This window comes from Asterias rubens, chromosome 9 (assembly GCF_902459465.1).
Source record: "Asterias rubens chromosome 9, eAstRub1.3, whole genome shotgun sequence".
NCBI lineage: Eukaryota > Metazoa > Echinodermata > Asteroidea > Forcipulatida > Asteriidae > Asterias > Asterias rubens.
The window spans coordinates 3,671,433-3,695,379 of NC_047070.1; the positions used below are offsets into that span (position 1 = coordinate 3,671,433).

The window sequence follows — 23,947 nt, forward strand, 5'->3', positions numbered from 1 at the left end:
GGATAGCCGCCACTTACAGGAATCATTAAAAACTATGTATAAATATAAATATAGAATATAAAGATCCAGAAGTACCAAGACCTGGCCAGGTCTATTATCAATTATTGTTTATGTGTTATTTTCATTTTGTTACATATATATGTTGAGACCAATTCGAGAACTGACTTCACGACAGTGCAGTTAATTACGTAAGCTAAATTAGTAGTGCCAGCCAATTTTCTATACCTTCCGCCCGGGTATTAGTTAAAAAGCAGGACAGTTCTTTTCAGAACTGAGAAGTCTCCCGAACTTCCGATAAATCTACTCCGCGGTAGTAGAATAAAGAAAGACAAACTCTACCTGGAAAGTAGATACACACATGGTGTTTACCACAACCAAATTTATATATATTTATATTTATACAAAGTTTTATCTGTTATTGTTTTATAAATGATACCTGCAAATGGCGGTTATTCGCTGTTGGATATCGAATAAATAATACTTGCCATTTTCCATGTTCAGATCATGTGTCTTTATAACAGTGTTGGCTTCATCTAGCGTCAGGGTGGATCGAGCAACAAGCCTGAAGCCGGGTGTGCCTGGTGTCGTTGGTACACTGAGAAGCTCCTCATTGGACTGCAACATAAAACAGTGTCAAGATTTGATAAAAATGGGTCTGTCAACACTTCTTCTTCTTCTCTCGTTTGATCTCTTGACCAACGAGAACATTGAATTCATTAAATTTGTAGTTTAGCGACTTCAAGCCACTTGATGGCATCCTCGACGAGGGCTTTGAGTCACTGCTTGCCAGTGTGGATATTCAACAAACTACAGATAATTACAGCTCAAATTTTCACAGGTTGGTTATTTTATGCCTATGTTGAGATACACCAAGTGGGAAAACTGGTCTTTGACAATTACCAATTGTGTCCAGTGTATTTAAAGGCATTGGACACTATTGGTAAAAACTTACTTGGTAACAAGCAATGAAGAACTGTGTGAGAAACAACTCCCTCTGAAGTGATGTAGTTTTTGAGAAAGAGGCAATCTCTCACTCAAATAATAAAAGACTTCAGGGGCGGATTGCACCAAGCGGTCTTCTTAAACCAGTCTAGGCGCTATAGCCGGCTAACTTGAGACGCGCTTAGACAGTCTTTAATTATAGACCGATTGCAATAGCGCAGTCTATAATTATAGCCAGTCTTAAATTCTAAGCCTGCTCTGAGCTGGCTATAATCGGTCTTTGTTTTGGTTTTTAAAGATGGCGCTGCATTTGTTAGTTGTAGATGATTTGATACAAAGAGCTCTAGGATGAGATTGTATTTTAGAAATAGATTACACCCATGGGAGGCATTATGATGATGATCAAGGTGATTGTATCGTAAATGTATGTTCCCAAAAGTAAAAATGATACAACTCACAGATTGGATATCCCGATGATTTAAACCAAAGCAATAGAACAATGCCAAACCGCCAGTGCCTGCAGAAGTACTAAGTATTATGGGACATATCTAAGACCGGCTTATTGCAACAGGGTTAATGATTGACTAAGCTAAGACCGTCTAAGGCAGATAGCCTGCTATAACTGACTGGTCTTAGACTGCTGACTAAGACCGTTTTATTGCAATCCGCCCCAGGTCTGAAGCCTTTTATTATGCATTTGCCTCAAAATTGCGTGGTTTTCCTTTTACTTTGCGAAACTAACACGGTCTGCCATGGGAGTACAAAATTTAACTCCCATAAATGGCAGACCGTGTTTGTTAACGAGATAAAAGGAAAACCACGCAATTTCGAGTGATACTTTTGTGGATCATTAGAATATCTTTCTAATCATATGCACTCTACAATGTATAACAAACGGTTACAAACACTTTTCATGACCAACTCGACAGATCCAAGGCAACGTGTTCCCTTAAGGTTTGTAACATGGACAGGCGGTTTGCCATAACATGTCTGTCCATGTACATACATCAACCCATCATTAACAACCTAAAAGTTCATTTTGTTTAGGCAAAGAACCATTACCAGGAATGTGATAGGCTGGGTTTTTTTTTTTGGGGGGGGGGATTTCCAGTTTAAAATGGAGAAATCGTTTTCCTGCATTACAGAGGGGCAATTGGTCTCAATTAAACAAGTTTTGAGTAAATGGATGTGTTTATTATTTGTGTCATCACTTTCCAGCCAATCCAAAAACAGAATGAATCTCCTCATTACAAACAACACAACGCAAAACCCAAGTGGAGTGAAAAGAGAACAAAACGTACCCCGCTGGATAAACTAGTCTGCAGTTTTCGTCCGACGGATTTCCCCACCGAATTGGAGAAGGAGTTGATTTTCCTGCGGATCTTTTGAGGTGTACTGGCGATGGTCATGTCATCGTGAAGATTGTACGAATAGACCTCAAGGGTAAACTCAAATCCCGGGGAAACGTTTTCACTGAAATATGAAGAAGAACAAAATTATAAACAATAAAACAGGCTTTGAATTTTGTTCTTGACAAGTGAAGTATTTTGTGCCATCTTGCCCAAGGCACGTAGGTTGGCTTTTAGAATAAGGATGGCAAACAAAAATAGACAGCATACATCATGAACATTTGAGAGGACCTTAAAGAGACCCGATGTGTATTTTCCCCGTTAAAAAAATGGGAATTTCTATTGTTTTTCAATTAAACAAATCTTTGATTTTCAGCTGTTTCTTTAATAATAATAATAATAATATTAATAAACATTTATATAGCACCAAATCCATCAAAAATGCTCCCAGGCGCTTTACAACAATAACAACTTTCACAATTTTAACCACAAAAACTAAATAATTAGAAGGTCCAAAAATAAGATCCACAAAAATAAGATCCACAAAATAGACCCAGCCATCCACACTTCAATCAGACACAAATTTTGACACAGAGGCAACCAAGGTAATTGCCCTCAGGCCCCTTGGTCATTAACTTGGTGCCCTTAAAAATAATTTCTATTTCTCCCTGAGTACCCTTTACCAAGGAGAAAATGCCTTAAAGACACTGGACACTATTGGTAATTGTCAGGACCAGTCTTCTCACTTGCTGTATCTCAACATAAAATAGCAAACCTGTGTAAATTTGAGCTCAATTAGTCATCAAAGGTTGGAGATAATTATGAGTGAAAAAACACCCTTGTCACACAGAGTTGTGCGCTTTCAGATCCTTGATTTTGAGACCTCAAATTCTAAATCTGAGGCCTCGAAATCAAATTCGATGAAAATTACTTCTTTCTCGAAATCTACGTCACTTCAGAGGGAGCCGTTTCTCACAATGTTTTCATACGATCAACCTCTCCCCATTACTTGTTACCAAGTAAGGTTTTGTGCTAATAATTATTTTGAGTAATTACCAATAGTGTCCACTGCCTTTAAGTACCCAGGCCCTTTCAAAAACGAAGCATACAAGCCTGCCTTAGTATGTCTGTATTTTAACAAATAAATTAGGGCCCAAGTAATAAAAAGAAAACGAAATAGAAAACATATCTCAACAAGAAAACTGATAACACTCAGGCTGAGGCCTCAAAAGAAAACTACAGAAAGGTCAACTTCAGCTTTGAAACATTGCATGAACAAAAAAAAGACAATGGTTACTATGGAAACACAAGAAACCAGATTTTCCTCAGGATCCCACAAAATTAAATAAACTCTGGTGTTTCCGGAAACCCTTACAATTGATTCACACACATTAGTACAGGTCACAACAAGCTAGCTTGTTAAATCTAAATTGACGATTTGGGCCCAATTTCATTGAGCTGCTGAGCACAGAAATTTGCTTCAAGCATGAAATTTCTACCTTGATAATAACAGGATTACCAGCCAAATGTCCACATGCTTTTCAGGATGAGCAAACATCAGCTGAATACCAGTAACAAGCAATATGCAACAAATGGACATTTTGTTGGTAATCCTGTTTTTATCAAGGAAGAAATTTCATGCTAACGAATTTTTGTGCTTATAACAGCTATATGAAATTGGGCCCTTATAAGACGAACATAGTTTTCAAGAAACCACTTTTGGCGCTTATGTTTGATGTAGGTGAGTCTTTGCTGAACCAAACAATTATCCCAACTATCTCATTGAAGAGGAACAGTGGAATTTGCGTCCGAAGCCCCAGATTTCCGATTGAATAAATACACTCCAAGGAGGCGAATGAGCATTTGTGTTGCCGTGGTTTCCGAGTAGCTTTTGTGACTCTGTAAATAGGTTAGTAGTCTGTGTTGCCGTGGACTTCTGAAAGGCTTTTGTGACTCTGTAAATAGGAATAGAAGTCTCTGCAGTTATGAAGAACGATGGTAATCAAATTAATTGATCCCTTGTTCGAATAATGGTCTGTCCGGGGGACAAAGGAGTCAGGCATTCCTTTATAATGAAATTCTAATATAATTTTACACGATTCTCAGATGAGTACAGCCCTTGTCTCTGTATTCCCATGGCAAGCTTTTACTTCACGTAGGACACTTGACTCTATCATGCCAATCTGAAATCAAACTGTCCTTGTCAAACTGTTCTCTTCTGAGTTGTCAGCTGGGAAACAAAGAAACATGCCACGTAACACCGCCATCACTGTGGTCAATACAGTCATCGCATGCAGCGCCATGCTCGGAAACGCATTGGTGATTTTCATCACGACCGTCCGGCGAAAGAAATTCAGCTCCTTTACCAATCGTCTCATCCGCCACCAGTCGATAATTGACTTTGTGTCGGGCGTGATATTCCTCCTGCTGAAGGTCGTTCAACCTACTGAGGTGACCATCGCAGGAACCGAGAGTCTATGGGGTGAGATCGTGTGTCGCTTCATCCAAGTTGACGTCCCTCTGTGGACCGTGAACGTGGCATCTACGTACAACTTGGTCGTGATCTCGCTTGAACGCTTCATGGCGACCTGCTATCCGGTTAGACACAGAAGGTCCTGCTCTCTATTCCGGATAAGAATCCTGATGTGTTCAACTTGGGTCGTTGGATTCGTGGACTCGTTAATCGGTCTAGCATTTGTCCACGTCGATCAGGAAGTATGCCAACTTAATCATGGAAGTCTTCCGACACCGCTCTTTATTTTGGATATTTGCGTACAGTACTTGATTCCGGTGATGGTTATGTTGTTTGCGTACACCAGGATTATTCTCTCTCTTAAACAGCGATTGCTGGGTAGGAATCGCGCAAATAAACCGCCTCACGGTGGCATCCTCTTCAAGGCCAGGCGGAATTTCATTGAGACGATGTTGATCGCCGTGGTAATATTCGCCATCTGCTGGACCCCGTTTGAGATTTTTAAGCTCAACATCTTGCTCTCCAAATCGATCAGCTCAACTGTGTACACGGCGCTCGCCGGATCGTTAGCATGCAACATGTGTATTAACCCGATCATCTATTATTTCAGATACAAACATTTTCGCTTCCAGCTGAAGGAATATCTGCGGGAAAAATTCTGGCGTAATCGCGTGGGAGATGAGGAGCAGTGTAATGGGCCTTCTCTAGCCATTGCAACAATACCATTTAGTGTCTAGTTTTTAACGTGTCGATCATGACCTAGCCGTTAAGAGCAGAGTGTAGGTTCTAGTCCCAGTCATGACAAATGTGTCCTTGAGCAAGACACCTAACCATGATGGCTTTGTCCTTCGGATGGGATGTAAAGCCGTTGGTCCTGTGTGCTGTGTATGGGCCTTGTCACACGAGGCAACTTTTACAGGCAACTTGGATGCAACCAACTGCAGAGCATGCTACGGGACCACTTTGGTGGGGCACAAGTCTTTTTTTAAACATTGTCTTTCGATCAACAAGAAAAATATGTGAACATTGAAATGTGAATGGCTTTCCTTCTTGGAGATTGCCTGGAACTTGTTGCTTGTAAATTGCCTCGTGTGACATGGCCCTAAAAGTACTCAGTGCACTTATCGAAAAGAAAAGGGGTTGGCCCCGATGCTCCTGGTCTGATCGGCAGCATAATGGAAGTTTCTTGGCCGAACGGTTAAGAGAACCGAAATCAAACTCTGGTGTTTCTGATGTGCAGAGTGTGGGCTCGAATCCCCAGTCGTGACACTTGTGTCCTTAAGCGAGACACTTTACCATTGCTTCGTCCTTCAGATGGGACATAAAGCCGTTGGTCCCATTGTGTAACGCATGTAAAAGAACCCAGTGCACTTATTGAAAAGAGAAGGGGTTCGCCTTGGGTCTCAGAATTCATCACTGCAACAACCTATCTTTCTTAAAGTTTGTATATACTCGGCGCCTTGAGTACCTTGTTTGGTAGTTATGTGCGCTATATAAGACTTTGATATTATTATTATTATTATTAATTTATGGTAAAAGGTTGGAGCAGTTAGCATCGTATTTATTGATTTCAATATACAGGGCTTCTTACTTGGAACAAGGAGGTAAATATGTTTAGTTTGTTGGTAATCTTATTCTGGTAAGCATCGTTTTCATGTGCTTAGCTACCTGTACTTTTTGTGTTTAAACAGCTCTATGAAATTGGGCCCAATGGTGGAATGTAGGAGAGAAGCAATCCTGGGGAAGCAACAAACACCACATAATTTGTTTCTGTGTAATAATTTTTGCTTAATGGGTCAAACTTACAAAACAAAGGAGTCGCTGAATGTGACGTCAGTGGAGGTTCTATCCACATTGGTAACCAACTGAGTATCGAAGATGTCTGTACCCACTTTGAGTAGACAGAAGACGGCATACCGGTGATGATCTGAAGAGAGTGGGTCAAAAGAAAAACAATAATTAAGGAACTCTGAATTTTACTTGAAGAAATCCAAAAAGAGCTTAAAAGGGACACGTTACCTTGGATCGGGCGTGTTGGTCTATGTAAAGAGTATGTAACCGTTTGTTATGAAACGCATGGTTAAAAAGATGCTTTAAAGTAGAATAATGATCCACAAAAATCCACTACATGTAACACTACATGTAACACAGTCGGGCATTTTGTGGAATCAAAATTTGACTCCACAACATGGCGTGCCGTATTACATGTAGTTTACAAAGTCCGTGCAATTTTTGAGAAAGGTGTTATTCCTCGCTCAAATATTAGAGGCCTGAAGCCTTTTGAGGCATCTGAAAGCAAACAAATTTCTGCAACAAGATTAGTTTTTCTTTCGTTATTTTCTTGAAACTTCGACGACCGATTGAGCCCAAATGTTCACAGATTTGTTATTTTATGCATGTTATGTTGGGTTACACCAAGTAGAATACTGGTCTTTGACAATTACCAAAGGTGTCCAGAGCCATTAAAAGTCAGGATCCCTTAAAGAGTATTTGAGTAATTCGAAGTGTTTTGAAACTGTTGCTATGCAACAGGGAAGGTTGTTTTTTCTTTCGTTATTTTCTTGAAACTTTGATGACCAATTGAGCCCAAATGTTCACAGATTTGTTATTTTATGCATGTTATGTTGAGATACACCAAGTGAGAATACTGGTCTTTGACAATTACCAAAGGTGTCCAGTGCCTTTAAAAGTCAGGATCCCTTAAAGCCATTAGACACTTTTGGTACAGAAAACAAAAAGTTCACAGATTTACAAATAATTTACAGGGTTTACAGACGGTAATGGCGAAACGTGCGAAAACAAGGTAGCATCTATCCAACCAGTCTGTGAAAACTTTTGTGGTAACGACCTATCAAGTGAAAACAGTTTTGATTAGGAGGTTTTAGGCTTTATATTTATTTATTTTAGATTTTTTATTTATTTATTTTTTTTTTTTGGGGGGGGGGGGGTGGGGTGGGGGGCGTTTTCCAAGGATTTTGTTCCCCAAATCTAAGCAATCAAAGCAACGCAATTTGTGCTGTCTTCAAACGCTTCAACCATATTCATTATTTTTAGGTAATATATTTAATATTTTTTATGACTGTTTTTGTAAACTGTACATTTCAGCTTTTAGCCGCTGTAATGCAGTGTTTTAATAAACCATGGATAATTATAGAAATAATTTCTTCAACTCTAACAACAAAAGAGAAAATATCTCTCTGAAGGATTGATGTTGGTATTATATAATAATAATAATAATAATAATAATAATCATAATAATAAGACTTGTAATGCGCACATATCCACCCTGCTGGGTGCAGTAAAAAAAAATTTAAAAAATTAAATATAAAAAAAGGTAAGTTTTGAGAAGAGATTTGAATTTTGTGGTACAAAGACAAGATCTAAGATTAAGTGGTAGAGAGTTCCAGATGCGTAGTTACCATTTATTTATCAAATGAAATGCACAAAAAATGTGGCTGTGCTTGAAATTATGAGCTCTGACCCAGTTGTTACCGCTCGAACCCTTTATACATGTAAATAGGGGGGGGGGGGCAGAGGTGCAATAACTAAGTGAAGCCGCAAGCCAGCTTTGATTTTGATAGTGCCCTAGAAAGATCAAATTAATTAAGTTAAAGCATTAAAAAAGAAGCTAGTAGAAAAAGGGGGTCAGTTCTTACCTCCTCTGTTTCGAATATGATCTACATCTCTCCAGAAAAGAGGAATTCTGATGTCTGAAAATTAAAAAACAAAATTAAATTACATAGTTTGTTAAATTGTTAAATATTTGTCTGGTCAAAAATCTGACCACAAATCTTTGGGGCACCAGGCAATTAGCTTCTTTTTTTAAATGGTGGACACTATGAGTGCACTGTTTGGTTTGGGTGTTCAGTGTATATATACCGGTACAGACAAATTTACCCAAGCTAAATAGTGTCAGTAATGTGTCAACCATACCTCAAAATTACTTACATGTATTGCTATGGGCGACATGGGTTATTATATAATACTTATAATACTGATGTTTTTACACTTTTCATGATTGTATGGATCAAAAGATTCCGGTCCCATCCTTTGAGAAATTTAACCCCTTCGATTAAATGAGACAGGGAACAATTTCATCCATAGCAAAATACTTTGACTGAGTGAAAAGATTTGTGCACATTGAGTAGCAATTCATGATGATTTTTGATGGTTACATGTATAGCAACCTACACATTTTGCGTAGAAGCTATTGATATGGGTAGCATCATCAGGGGGGGGGGGGGCCCACTTCATGTAAATCATTGCTGCTCATCAGTCACCTGGGCCCAATTTCATAGAGCTGCTAAGCACAAACATTTGCTTAGCATGAAATTTTTGCCTTCATAAAAACAGGATTGAATACATATAACAAGCAATAGTATGCAACAAATGGAAAGTTGGTTGGTAGTCCTGTTTTTATCAAGGACGAAATTCTACGCTAAGCAAATTTTTGTGCAAAGCAGCTCTATGAAATTGCGCCCTGCACGTGTACATCCTGATATGTGGAGATTGTGCAGTAATTCACCAGAAGCAGAACCTGAACCATAGAAGTTTGCTCTGCTATACAAGTAGGGAAATCGCACACTGTGAGACCTTACCAGAAACTGCCAATTTTCCTTTACAGGGCACCATCCCAGACCCATTCTCTGCCGAGCTGGCTCCACTCTTAGCGGGCGACGCCTGTTTCTCGTACTCGGCCGTCTTGCGTTTCTGTAGTTCAGACATGTAGGCGAGCACCCTGGTGTCGGAGACTAAGAGAGACTTGGAACCCTGGAGCATCTGCTGCTCGCGGTTACAGGCTGCCAGGAGTTTCTTCGTTCCTTCTCGCATCTTGATCTCGACGTCAATCTTCTTCTGAAGCTCAAAATCCTTTGAAGAGAAAAAAAAAAATTATGTTTGGTTATAACAAACGGAAATGTCTACAGTTGGATTTGAACCTGATTAGTGTGCCGGCAACCTACAGGTACCAACTGAGCTATCTAACCCTATGTTGGCGGTCACGCTGCCAATGTCATTGTTCAACTTGGGCGACAGTCAGAACCCATTCAACCTGTACATATGTAACTGCCGTATACACGTTTACGTAGTAACAGCAGACGGATCACCTTCAAAGGGGATAGAACCTTTTTATTTAAAACATGATCGAGTCTTAATAAACCACAAGTGAAAGTGACTGGGTAACTTTTTAAATCATTTTGGGGGTTGAACAAAAGAAAAACTTACTCAAGCAAAACTTTGACCTCCGGATTGTTGTGTTTTAAACTATTTTATCAAGGTCCAAAAGTATTTGCATTATTATTAATATTGATTAGACTCCACTTTCAGGAAATACACTTCTGGGAGCTAGTTATGCTGTTGGATGTGTAATAAGTTAGAAAAAAAAATTAAACTACAAAGCAGAATTTAATAACTTACTACGGTTGGTGGGACCAACTTTGTCTCAGAAGTTCCAAAAAACTCACAGTTCTGTTAATTTGATACGAATGCGTAATTTCACCCTTTTCTTACCGCATTTATCTTTAACCTGGCCTGACTCATCCCAATAACTTAGAAAAGGAAGATTTTAACATTTGGTCTATAACCACCTGTTTATCAGCCCCAAATCGAACCACAGCTCTATAGTAAAGCCACCTGTCCACAGACACAAAGACAAGTCACCCACCCTTGGTTTTAAAAGGAAAATACACCTATTGGTAATTGTCAAAGACCAGTCTTCTCACTTGGTATATCCCAACATTAGCACACAAAAACAAACCTGTGAAAATTTGAGCTCAATTGGTCATCAGAGTTGCGAGAAGATGATGACACAAAAAACACCCTTATTGGACGAATTTGTGTGCTTTCAGTGAGGAATAAAAGACTTCTAGCTAGAAGTCTTTTATTATTTTAGTGAGAAATTACCTCTTTCTCAAAATCTATGCTACTTCAGAGGGAGCCGTTTCTAACAAGGTTTTATACCATCAACAGCTCTGCAATGCTCGTTACCAAGTCAGTTTTTAAGTTAGTATTTGTTTTGAGTAATTACCAAACATGTACCTTCCCTTTAAGAGTGAAATTAATAATAAAATAACAATAATAAATAAATATAGAAGTCTTTTATTATTTTAGAGAGAAATTACCTCTTTCTCAAAATCTATGCTACTTCAGAGGGAGCCGTTTCTAACAATGATTTATACCATCACCAGCTCTGCAATGCTCGTTACAAAGTCAGTTTTTAAGTTAACTATTGTTTTGAGTAATTACCAAATGTGTATATACCTTCCCTTTAATGGACGAATTTGTGTACTTTCAGATAGGAATAAAAGACTTCTGGCTAGAAGTCTTTTATTATTTTAGTGAGAAATTACCTCTTACTCAAAATCTTTGCTACTTCATATCAACACTCGCTCTCCAATGCTCGTTACCAAGTCGTTTTTGAGTCAATCTTTTTTTTGCATTTACATGTACCTTCCCTTTAAAGGCACTGGACACTCCTGAAGACGAGCAGAGTATACTGTTCAAAACGATTCTAAGAATACTCTCTCTCTCTCAGCGTCATTGCACGTCATGTTATGAGCCTCGTTATCTCAACACGATGCCATAAAATAGCAACGCTGCCTACAAATCTACGCCAGAGTCATGACTAATCTGTTCCGGAGGTCTAACCATGGTAAAGGAGGTGCAGACAGGTTGTCAGGCCTGTAGGCCTTGCTTTATTTTTTAAAAGGGCAAGGGCACCAAGGCATTTTCTCCTTGGTAAAACGGCACCCTATGAGGAAATAGAAAATTTCTATGTATGTAAGCTTGGTGTGCGTGTACAATGGTGTAGTGTACGGAAGCCCATTAGCGCCAGTAAAAAATAAATTTCAAATCCGTTATTACGGATTAGCAATCCGTTATTACGGATTAGCAATCCGTTATTACGGATTAGCAATCTGTTATTACGGATTAGCAATCCGTTATTATGGATAAGCAATACATTATTACGGATTAGCAATCCGTTATTACGGATTAGCAATCCAATATTACGGATTAGCAATCCGTTATTACGGATTAGCAATCCGTTATTACGGATTCATAATCCGTTATTACGGATTCGCAATTTGGACAGGGAACTGTCCGCCGTCTTTTTAGGAATCTTAGATCCCGACGGAGTTAAGTGTAAGGAAGATGCTTCAGAGAAGGTCTTCGTTTATATAACTGTCATAAGAACAATGATTAGAAGACAGTTGTAGTTCCATTAATTCTGGGTGACCCAATGACTTTCTAAGTCCCCAGAGTGAAATAATTAAAAGGATAAAAATCAAACTAACATCATTTGGTTGGCAAAATTGACATTGATTATATCTGAGTAGTTTTATTGAAATACATCAAGTCGAGTCTCCACCGTGAAGCATTTTTTGTCAGGATATATCTACATGTATCCATACCCTTTAAATTTCCGAAAACGCTCGTTATTTGCCTAACAGAAAAACTATGATTTCAAGTCCAATAAACCATGATGGAAACATGAACAGTTGTTTAATTATTTTTTGTTGTTGAACATTTAACATTTAACATGTAACGTTGCAGAAATCGGTCCCTAAAAACAGTACACATTGCCCTGGATTTGGCGAATGTTATGAAGTAAATTTAAATGGTTGGCAAGATGTTTTTAAAGTATAATGTAATGACCGCACACAATGCCATTTGTGTGATTTTCTTTATACTACGTGAAGTAAAACTGTTCGTCATTTTTTGGTGGTGTCAAATCTTTGACTCCACAAAATGGTGGACGCCATTCGATAGCTCTCGTCGAGGGAGTCCTCAATAATGGATTGCTAATCCGTATTAACGGATTACTAATTAATCCGTAATAACGAATTACCAATCCGTAGTAACGGATTACTAATCCGTAATAACGGCTTTGCAAATCCGTTATAACGGATTACTAATCCGTAATAACGGATTCCTAATTCGTAATAACGGATTACTAATCCGTAATAACGGATTACTAATCTGTAATAACGGATTGCAAATCAGTAATAACGGATTGTTAATCCGTAATAACAGATTTTAAACTTATTTTTTACTGGCGCTAATGGGCCTTCGTAGTAGTGCATACATATCAAAAATTTAAAAAAATTAAACTGTGTTCGTGACCTACATGTAACAAACACTACATGTAGGTGTTCAAGAAAACATCAACCTTTAGTTTCACATGCAAATGAGTAGGCCTAGTGTGTTATCTTTATAAAACTAAAAAATTGGAAGTCAAGTAATTGCATATATACAGTTCCTATCAAAGATGCCATCATTAACTCATTGCTCCATCATTTACTGCAGAGCAACAGCATTGTGTGTGTGTGCAAAATAGCTTATAAAATACATATAAAATGCAGTTTATGTTGTTAAAAGTTGGGTTCCCATGTTCATAATATCGATATTGATCACATATAAGCCAGTGTTGATATTTTTCCTAAATTATATTTTCTCAGTTATCAGAAGTCATCACATTAGGCCCATAAGCTGGTGCACATCTCATGGCTGGGGGGCAGGGGGACTCACTGACATGACTGAGGGTAGTGACAGTGTTCAGTTTCTTATTGCATTGCGGTTTATTTAAAAGGTCATATCTAAATCTACTTTTGGCTCTCACTCTCAGGCTCTTGAGTTTCCCCTAATGCGAGACCCACAACCTCTCCTATACATGTCGATAATTAAAAATCAGGAGGTTAAAGCCATTGGACACTTTCTGAACATAATTTTTTTTTTTTAATCACAGATTTACAAATAACTAACAGGATCTACATAAGGTAATGGTGAAAGACTTCCCTCGAAATATTATTACATGAAATGCTTTACTTTTTGAGAAAACATTAAAACAATTATCAATTCTCGATATTGAGAATAACAGGTTTATTTTAAGCACATGTCATGACATGGTGAAACGTGCGGAAACAAGGGTGGGTCTTCCCGTTATTTTCTCCCGACTCCGATGACTGATTGAGCATAAATTTTCAAAGGTTTGTTATTTTACATTTAAGTTGTGATACACAAAGTGTGGTTGGACAATACTGTTTACCGATGTTGTGCGATTGCTTTAATAGACTCCAAGCACCACCAGAAATACAAAAGAACAAGTTTTGAAACATTAAGAGGACTCTTTCTCACTTGCTTTTGGTGACTGCTTTACCTCCTTAAAGAATTTTTGAATATCCTGACATCAGGACAAATCCTAAGAAAGGACATGCCTGCTGACCGGATTACACTTTTCCTGAAATGTTAAACACAAAGTCTGAAAAAGGTAAAATCAGGCCTTGCGGTTGATATAGAGCAACCTTTATGGTTGTTGATTGTTTTTTAATTGTTCTCCAAAAAGTAATCAACTTTGTTTCCCATTGAAATTACAGAGACTCTTTGTTACCACAAGATCCCTGGAACTAGCCAATACCTCTTCACAATGTAAAATAGGAACATTGTGAATAAGAAGAGGACAGCAAAACCATGGCAAAAGAAAGAAACACAAAATGAGATTTGGGAACTCAGAAGTGCTCTCAATTATGTTAAAGCAGTAGACACAGTAACTGGTGCGCTGTACTCCTTTTTTTTGAAACTCAAAAAAAGGAGTACAGCGCCCCAGTTACTGGGTCTAATAAAGCAGCCTCTTTTATAACGGTGCTCTTTATTCATGTAATTGGAATTTCTTGTAATATTTGTTTGTTTATCTCACCTGATTTGTTGTTTGTACCCTAGCGTATTTAACAACAACTGTGTTGCTGTCGCCATAACAACTGTAAACATTCAGATGATGAAATGATCCTTTCTTAGCAGAGTGAAGCCTCAGCATGGTCAAAACCTCAGTTCAACAAAAAACAACATAAATTCCAAAAAATCTATCTTGAAAATGACAAAATGCCAACAAACTCAACGTTCAGAACTTGGAGTGCTCAACAGGCAGATCAACAAATGATGGAAGGAGGAACAAAAAACCACGACCAGCAGCGGTTGGCTTGGTTCTTAGAAAAACTGAGGTTGGAAGTCAGTCTGTCACCAGGATCTGTGTCTATCAGATTAGTAAAGGTAGGAGTCTAACTTCTTCAAGATCTTCCACCAAAAATCAATCCAAGCTTGGAGAAGATCAGATTATGATGGAGGGAGGAGAACAAAATCCACGACCAGTAGATGTTGGTTTGGTTCTTAGATTAGAGTTTCTGAGCTGGCTGGAAGTCGGTCTGTCACCAGGATCTGTGTCTATCAGATTAGTAAAGGTAGTAGTTTAACTTATTCAGACCTTCGACCACAAATCAATCCGGGCTTGGAGCAGATCAACAGGAAGATTAGAATATGATGGAGGGAGGAGAACACAATCCACGACCAGTAGATGTTGGTTTGGTTTCTTCTGAGTTACTGAGGCTGGAAGTTAGTCTGTCTAGCAGGGTAGTACTAGAAGAACTTCTTCAAGATGGACCAAAGATCAATCCCAGCTTGGAGAAAGATCAACAGTATCTGATCTGATGCTCATATATGTATATTTCCAATTAAATGAACCAATGTAGATCAAGGAATGTCAGTATTTTCCAAGAATGACTGAGATTCCATAGAATAGTTTTTAAGACTGGAGTTTTCTTGATGACTTTCCCAGGAAAACTACACACTTTCCAAAAGATGGAATACAGCTTAAAAGGGAGCACAGATGGAATGCCCATTCACCTTCAATGGTGGTTCAAGCATGCCTTGTGACTACTTGTACTATCAGTGTTATAATTTATGGAGAGCTGCACAGTGGTGTAATTCACATGAATCTTGAATTACCCAACACAGTTCCTCCTTTGTCTTATATCATCATACCATAAAAAAACAAGCCCCCAGCTATGTGTGTGTTCCTTCCTCCCTGGTAAGGATGTGAGTGAACTCTGTATGCAAAATTATGCAAATGTTTATGAGTCACCAAATGCAGGTTTTATGTGTGAGGTAACGTACACGTGTGTATAATTACTAACTACAAATCTTGAAGCAAACATAATTAGGATTGGAGTATAACCTTGTGGAACTGGTGGCCAATGAGTTCCAGGAAATACTCTGCAACTATGACCTTGACAAGTTAAAATTGTAAATAAAATTCAACACTTTGAATGGAAGATTTTAGTCTGTTTTGAAGTTGAATGAAATATTGTTCAGGTTGGCACAGCCAACACACCAAACAAAATCTGTCCTCATGTGTGTATTTTCCTTGCTCTGAGGTGTATGCAAATAAAAGAACCCCGTACACTTTGCAGTTAAAGCCACTGGACCCTTTCGGTAAACACTATTGTCCAAGGCCCACACTTCGTGTATCACAACTTCTATATCAAATAACAAACCTGTGAAAATTTAGGCTCAATCGGTCATCGGAGTCGGGAGAAAATAACGGGAAAACCCACCCTTGTATCCGCACGTTTGGCCGTGTCATGACATGTGTTTAAAATAAATCCGTAATTCTCGATATCGAGAATTTATAGTGTTTTACTGTTTTCTCAAAAAGTAAAACATTTCATTTAATAATATTTCAAGAGAAGTCTTTCACCACTACCTTCTGTAAACCCTGTAAGTTATTTGTAAATCTGTGATTTTTATTTTTCCTGTACCGAAAGGTTTCTACTTAGGGTGGTTACAGACAGCACCACAACACCTTGTTTACCTCTCATGGTGCTATATAAACAAATGGGTGGTATAGTTTACATGTAGGAATTAACTCTCATAAAATCACTAGAGGGTAGATAAAAATAAAGGGTGCTTTGCGACACCCTCGAGTGTGATGAAGCTGTATTATGTATGCTGTATATTATCATGACTATTATTACTGTATGCCAAGCAATTGTGAGCACAAAAACTTTCTATAGACAGGAAAAATATTCTTGTTTTTCTTGCTCTCTCTCTTGTGTGCTTTTTACAAAACCACAGAAATGGAGTATTTAAAACAAAGAAGCCATTAAAACCCTCAAAGTATTTTAGTACTACCTCTTCACGGAAAAGAGGAAGTTCCTTGTAACCAAGAAAATCCAATTCACCTTGAGAATGACTTAAATAATTAAGGTAACATAAGAAAGCTGTTCAAAAGTTTCAACCGATGACCAGGACTACAGAATAAAGGAAATAGGTAGCTGTAGATGAATTAGTTTCAAAAGTCAAGAGGGGGCGAAAAGGTTGCAGCTAAAAGTTATCTTCTTTTGTAGTACCAAAAAAAGAGTTGATTGTGTGGGTTTTGAGGCATTGCATGGTGATGATCAATGTATCATTGTACCGGTATAGTGTAATATATTACAGAGTTGATTTTTAATCAAGCGAATCCTTTCCCACTTTCAAAAGAAGAATCTGCGTCTAGCTTACGACTTAAAATCAAACAAAGCCACACGGTCTTTGTTTACTTTTGGTCCCTAAAATGTTAAAGACGAGGTGCATGAAGTCACCACGAGAAGGTGAGTGATCGTTCGATTAGCTCTTGTCAGGGTCTCGCCCGAATGAGCACCGTGGGGTGGACACAGGGAAGCCAATCGAATGAACCCAATAATGGGCCTACATGTATGCTAGTATGGCCCAGTAAACTAAAGAATGGGCCACAGGTACTTATTGTACAATAAAAAAACGGAGCTCGATTTGTTTTGTACGCTGGTCATGATGAACCACCAAGTCTGGGCCAGTTATTTTTGCATCGGGCCAGTTATTTTTGCATCGGGCCAGTAACCATAAGACAAGGCAAGTCGAGGGGTCTTGTGTCTTTCACTTCAATGACAATATCTCACTGTGTACACTGGTAATGTCTTCAACAGAAATCTTCGGGTCATGTCAGACAAGCCCTCTGCTTCTGTGGATTTTCTCCCCCCAAAATTGGGAAGTTCTAAGTGTAGAGTTTTCCTTGTAGTTGTACGTAAGCTACCCATGCTCTTTAATGTAGTCTGGAGGAGGATTTTTCTTGAAAAAACATTCATGAACACTTTGAAGAAGTGCCTAAAAATAGAGACATTGCGGGCACAACCATTACATCTCTTTTGTTAAGAGTGTTGGATGTGAAAAAGAGCTGGCAGTGTGGTATCGACACTTAGTAAAATATAGTCTCTGTATGATTAGAAACTTTGCATGGTGGAAGTTTTCAAACAAGAGAGGTTTTCGGTAACACGATGTGGATATTCTCTTTTTGAGTAGTGTTGGTTCTGTTAAGTAGTGTTGGTTCAGAATCAACGCTTCTCAAAAAGAGATCATGTGTATGCACATGGTGTTACCGCAAACTTCTTTTAACAGTATACTTCGCTCGTCTTCAAGAGAAAATACTTTTACTTTCTATAATAAACAATGTATGAAGGAAGGCATAATGGTATCATGTAAAATTTTAAAAGAAGATTGTGGAAGCTGTCTACTGAGCAAGGAATTTCTAAATATTAAAAGCAGTATGAAGCATTAATGTCACGGTCAGAGTGCTAATAATGGTAACAGTGATGTTTGAAGCTTTGCATGATCATGGTGTTAAGTTTAAGAATGAACTACAAATAACAGTAAACTTGCGGGTTCAATGTAATAGTAATCTTTTGATGAGCGAGTGTTGGCTCTGAAAAGAGCCGATTAGGTCTCAACTTTTCAAACACAAGCCTACTCTGCTTGTCTTCAGGAGAGGAGCATGAGTATTCTGTTTTTAATGTTGAGACCAAGCCGGCTCATTTCAGAGCCAACACTCCCTCAGAAGAAAACTATTCAATGGTTGTACCAACAAGTTTACTTTTATTCATAGGTTATTCTTAAGGGCCTACCTGTAAGCTAACAGCAAGCTGCCTGAAGTAAAAGAGGTCTAGGTCTTCCACTATGTCCCGCGTGTTGTCCATGTTCTTGCATCCTGACCAGAGCCGCATTTGTGCAGATGGATCCTTGGCGGTGGAAGCCAAGGCGACAGAAGCAGCAGAAGAAGAAGCAGAAATAAATGGAAACAGAAATAAAGAGTTGGGCTAAAATGACAAAATGGAACAGCTGTGTGACTTTGGCGGCAAGGCAGGAAAAGGTGCAATGGGTTCTTATAAGGCTGTCGGGTGAAAGAGTGAGTGCAGGTGAACAACTAATGAGAAAAGTCTGAACTCTGACACTTTTTAAAGTACATGGGATACGAGGAGCTTTAAGTTCAACTGATTCCCTGAGTCAAGGTGTTAGAAGATTTGTAATGAAGGTGTTAGCACTGTACTGTGTGGGTCCTGAAAAACATGGAAATTCAATCAGCGATGTCTCCGTCCTTCAGATCTCATTCCGCAAGTCAACAGAGTGTAAGTTCCTCGAAGATGATCCCCTGAATTTAAGTTCCACGGCCGGCAGCCACCTACAAACGAAAGCGAGCGACTGTACAAAAATGAAAGTCAGTTTGAAGTTGGTGTCCTATTTATGAGGGGCTCAAGTAGCTGCAGTCAGATAAGCTCCGAGTTGCTGGAACAACCAATTTGTCCTTCCTGTTAGGATGCCTGGCTCACCGACTCTATATTAGACTTGCCTAACAGGAACGAAACGTCATGTTTGAAAAAACCTTGGTTTTTTTAGGCGCTATTCCAAAAGAAAACTAAAAATAATCCTTCCTCCTGACCCTATCCGGATACTAGTAAGAGGAGGGGGGCACATGGCGTTTCTCAAATATCAAAGGTCATTAAAGTTCACGGCTACATTATTTCCTAATGATGGTTCAAGATTCTTACTGGATGATTGCCATCCACGGAGGGACTTGTACAAATCTAAATGTCTTCTGTGAAGGAAAAAAAAAGTTGGTTCATTATCGGATGGAAGGGAATTATTTTCCCAGTGGCAGGATATTGGAGTTAAATCGAAGCTTGGTAGTGAGGAGTTGATTGATAGGGGATGAAGGCGAAAAGGAATTGCTTCGTCAAACTTAATTTATCTTTCGGTTAGGTATCTAAAGACGTTTAATTGACTTTCATTTACATGCGATTATGTTAGGGGTGATTTAGGGGTGAGTGTTAGGGATTGTGGACTATTATTTTGAATGACACACAAAACGCTTTAGGGTGTGCCTTGGGGGGGCGGTAGGCAGAAATTGAAGAATTAAAGGCTTTAAGTGATTATTTAATGCATTGTGTTTGAGCAGTGAAGCCATCTTCACAACAATGTAACTTTATTATCTGGCAGGTCATGTTGGTGAAGGCTTCTTCGAAACTGAATCAGCTGGCTAATTATTCTGTTTGGTTAACTTTAAAGAGTCAAAAGGGACACAGTGTTTGTTTTGAATTCATCAGTTTTCGTTTTAGTTTTAGTAGACTTTACACTGGCATAAAAATATAAATATAAAAATCAATAAATAAACAAAATAGCAAAAAAATACCGAGCCAGTGAGTGGCGAGGAACAGGTGACCAGCACCTCCACAAACCCATCCTGCCACAAAGAATTTCCCCCAATACCCCCCCCCCCCCCCATTATTACAATTCAGTAAAAAAAAATTTTTTTATTATTCTCTGGGTAGATTTTAAAGGGGTAAGTTGCCTTCAGATTGTGCACTTGGGGCTAGAAAAAGCATTTGCTTGGAATTGAAAATGAATTATATTCTACTTCAAAATATTTTGAAATTATTTCAAAGTAGAATATATAATTAAAGGGTCTATGTACTTTTTGTAGGACAAAAAAAATAACAATGTCTACAGATTTACACTAAACTTACACCGTTCATCTACAAAAACAAATGATGTCAAAATGCAAATCCATGGTAAACGCGTAATATGGCTGCCCAATTTTTCATCTAACCTGTGAAATAAGCTTGTACATTGTGTACCTTAGCAAGTTTTTCTGCTACAGTAAGCACGAAAAATTGCTTACCGTTAAGCAGCGCTATGAAATTGGACCCAGATGGCTCCTAAAACTTTGCACAGAACTAAATGTGTGCACATGTGTGTACTGTGATAAACGCAACACATGATGTTACGAGGCAGGTTGGCTAAGTTGATTATCATCATTCAAAACCAGTGAGTGACGTTGACAGTTCAGTATACAGTTAGTAGAGTTACACACAAATTTGAGTGTTTTTCTTGCCAGCTGTATATTTACCAGCAAAAACAAAACAAATTTAAGCTGACCAGGATATTCGCTAAACTACTGCACAAATATACTCTGTTACTGGTATCTTGCTAATATCTGCTTAGCGGGAACAATATTTTCTGCTTTAAAGATGCTAAAATGTCAGATTTTTGGCCGATTTGACGCAAACATTTTGATTAAAAATTAAATAGGTATTTTGATGGGGGTCGAGAAAGTTACAAGCTTTCATTTGAGCCATTGCTCGAAAAGGTCCGCCAATTATTAGCAGCAGTGAAATAAAGTGCTCAAAATTAGTTTTTGTCGGGATCCCGACAATATATCACGTGACCAATTCTTATGTGTTTTAAAAGAAACGTTTTAAATATTTGTCATGGTTCCTGACCATTAAAAGTAAAAGTTAAACTTTTTTTCGTTAGAGCGGGTGATACTCTTTGAAATACCATTCACTAAAAAAAAATCTATTTTTTAATGTTTGGGGCCAAAAATCTGACTAGCATCTTTAAGTACATGTAAGCAACTCTTGAAATTGTGCTCTTATGTTTCAAAACCCTAAAGGTACTGACAAAAACTATATTCAGCAACAACTTCACTTATATTAACGCACACGAATTAAAGTCCCATGTGATAAAACCTCATACACTCTATGTAGTTCATATTCACTTGACCTTTACAGTGGAATCAAACACGTTACACCTATGGGACAAGAACACTGCAAGAACAGCAAGTTCACCAAATACTGTGAAGTCAAAAAAAGATTCATTTTCAAAACGGAAGTGAGCTAGAGAAGAGTTTGAAACTAAAACCAACGAGTAATCGCTGTAACCTGATATCAGAACAGGGTGTATCCACCTATAAACTTATACACCAAGATAGTTTTACAGATCTATCCGGTATCGAATGAACATTTTCCGACTTGTTTTTTCCCTAAACGACATTATTGCAGGACATTCATGACCTAAACAAAAGTTTGTGCACATATGTTTACAGCAATCTTTTTGCAAATCTGTGTACTGTGGTTTTATTTTTCACTTTGCAAAGAACTGAGTACATTGTTATTTTTGATTTGGGGTTGAACAAAAGACAAAATTGTCATCATTCTTAATAAGGCCACATAAAACAAAATTGTTGGTCGTCCTTTTTATTTTGCGGATGTGGAGGGAGGGAGTTTTTTTTATGTTTTTTTTTTTTTATAGTTTTGTTGACATGCCAAATATGAAATCAAGAATAAAGAAATCATCACAATCACTGTAGGCCTAAAACAGAGGGTTTGTGTGTTTTTGATGTTTTCAATAGTTTTGTCAAACAAATTTAACTCCTAGATGACATTTTCTGTAAACTTTTTCAAACAACTAAGCACAGTGTAGCCCAAGTAAACATTTCAAGAATTGTTCTTGGCTTGCCAACATGAATAAAAACCTTCTTTAAACATCTTTTCAAACCTGTACATTTTGAAAAAAATATCATTGAAAAGGTTCGTTTTTTATGATTAAAAAAAAAGAGAAAAAAATGGGGTCGGCGGGTTTTGAACTTCAAAACCTGTGTCTCTTGTCCAAGTGCCTTGAAGACTTTAGTGTTAGATACTTGACAATTTTTATTTCTCATCTGGAACCAACCAGCATTTCAGCCTTCACTTGTCCAACTATTTTATAACAAGCGTCATTTGATGTCTATATTGAGATTTTTATATTATGTATCCGCCCCTAACTAATGAGTGACATAACCTTCTTCTTTCTGTTTGTTTCCGTGCTGGCAGTCAACAACAAGTTCTTGTTTCCATCTAATTGTTTTAAGCAGTCTATGCGCAAAGGGCGCTATAATGAGGCTACACACAAGATTTTATTTGCAAGAACGAGAACACTTCTCGTGTGTCTTGGACGTGCGCAAGAAAGAACCTTGATTGATGAATACGTAACAAATACACGGAAGACCTTCTCGACTGCCTTCACACTGACTGTAAGAGTCTCTGCCTGTAAGAATGTACCAATATTAGGGGGGGGGGGTAGATTCATTGCCTCCAGTGTTATGACTCAAGTTGGTGACTTGGACTTGAGTGAGAGTCGAGTCACCTATAGATTTCACTGACTTGCAACTTGACTTGACTTGCCAAAAAAATGACTTGCGACTTGTCTTGACTTGAGCAAAGATGACTTGCGACCTGACTTGACTTGAGAAAAACCGACTTGGTTACATCACTGATGGGTTCTCAGATCTTCTTCTAAAAAATCCACCCAAAAGTTCACAGATGTTCAAAACAAACATGAATTGGGCACAAAAGTATTACTATTGAGGGCTGACCTACTGTACGCATAGTGTAGGCTTGTTATACCTTTTAGGTTATTTTTCCAAGGGCAATAAAAATCGTACAGCAAACTTACAGACACTGGACACTATTGGTAATTGTCAAAGACCAGTCTTCACTCAAAATAGAATATTATTCAACAGTCAAAAGTTGAAGATTAACAAATAAACCTTCTTTTAGACCTTGCCCTCATTTTGTCGGAGTAGGTTTCATTAGGCTTTGCCCAGAGCCACGACAGGAAGAAACCATTCCAAGAAAAGGCTTTCTTTAATAACTACCTCAGGCCTGACATTAATTCTTGTCAGAGCAAAGGCAGTTTTTCCTTTAAGTGTAAAGGGCAAGGGCACCCCAATGAGGGATGTTTTAATGTCTAATCCCCAGAAAGGGGCACCAATGCAGTGTGACCAGGGCCAATTTTAATAAAGCATTAAAACTTGCAAAGCACAGTAGAAATAATGTATGTTACCAGCAAAAATACTATATACAGTTAGTTTACATTGATATGCTTACAAACAGACAAATTAAGATATTTGCTAAGCAGAATTGTCTGCTTTTAAAATAGCTTTATAAAATTGGGCCCAGCGGAATGGATGGAGAGTTTTAAGTATCAGTCAGCAGACTTGAACTTTTGACAGTTGCAAGTACATGTACATGTACAGTCATGTAACCCCCCCCCTAAGATTTTAACCAGAATTTGTTTAGTGTGTCCAAATTTGTTGCAAATTTTAAAACAGTGTGTCCAAAAGACACCCAGACAGTCCCAGACACAGGCTTGGAATTACATGCAGGCCACAAAGGTCATGGCCTCCAGTGCCCCTGGTCTTGGCCTTGGTGCCCCTTCAAAAGTTTCCCATGATTTTACATTGTGCCCATTG

At 38.3% G+C, this 23,947-nt stretch overlaps 1 protein-coding gene across 4 annotated transcripts in view; it reads right to left on the reverse strand.

The window, feature by feature from the left end:
- LOC117294329 (rhotekin-like) overlaps positions 1–23,947 on the reverse strand; it is a 43,058-nt gene that overhangs the window by 7,808 nt on the left and 11,303 nt on the right. Inside the window, exons 1-7 of one of the 4 annotated variants that reach the window (XM_033776692.1) lie at positions 18,926–18,938; positions 18,504–18,617; positions 9,363–9,633; positions 8,421–8,474; positions 6,571–6,691; positions 2,244–2,415; positions 486–615 (exon numbers count right to left, since the gene is read on the reverse strand). In XM_033776692.1, the coding sequence (XP_033632583.1) occupies positions 486–615; positions 2,244–2,415; positions 6,571–6,691; positions 8,421–8,474; positions 9,363–9,633; positions 18,504–18,602 (847 nt within the window). In that variant the 5' untranslated portion in view covers positions 18,603–18,617; positions 18,926–18,938. Of the gene's footprint in view, positions 1–485; positions 616–2,243; positions 2,416–6,570; positions 6,692–8,420; positions 8,475–9,362; positions 9,634–18,503; positions 18,618–18,925; positions 18,971–23,947 lie in introns of those variants that run through there. The other 3 variants (XM_033776690.1, XM_033776693.1, XM_033776691.1) reach the window with 3 other exon arrangements.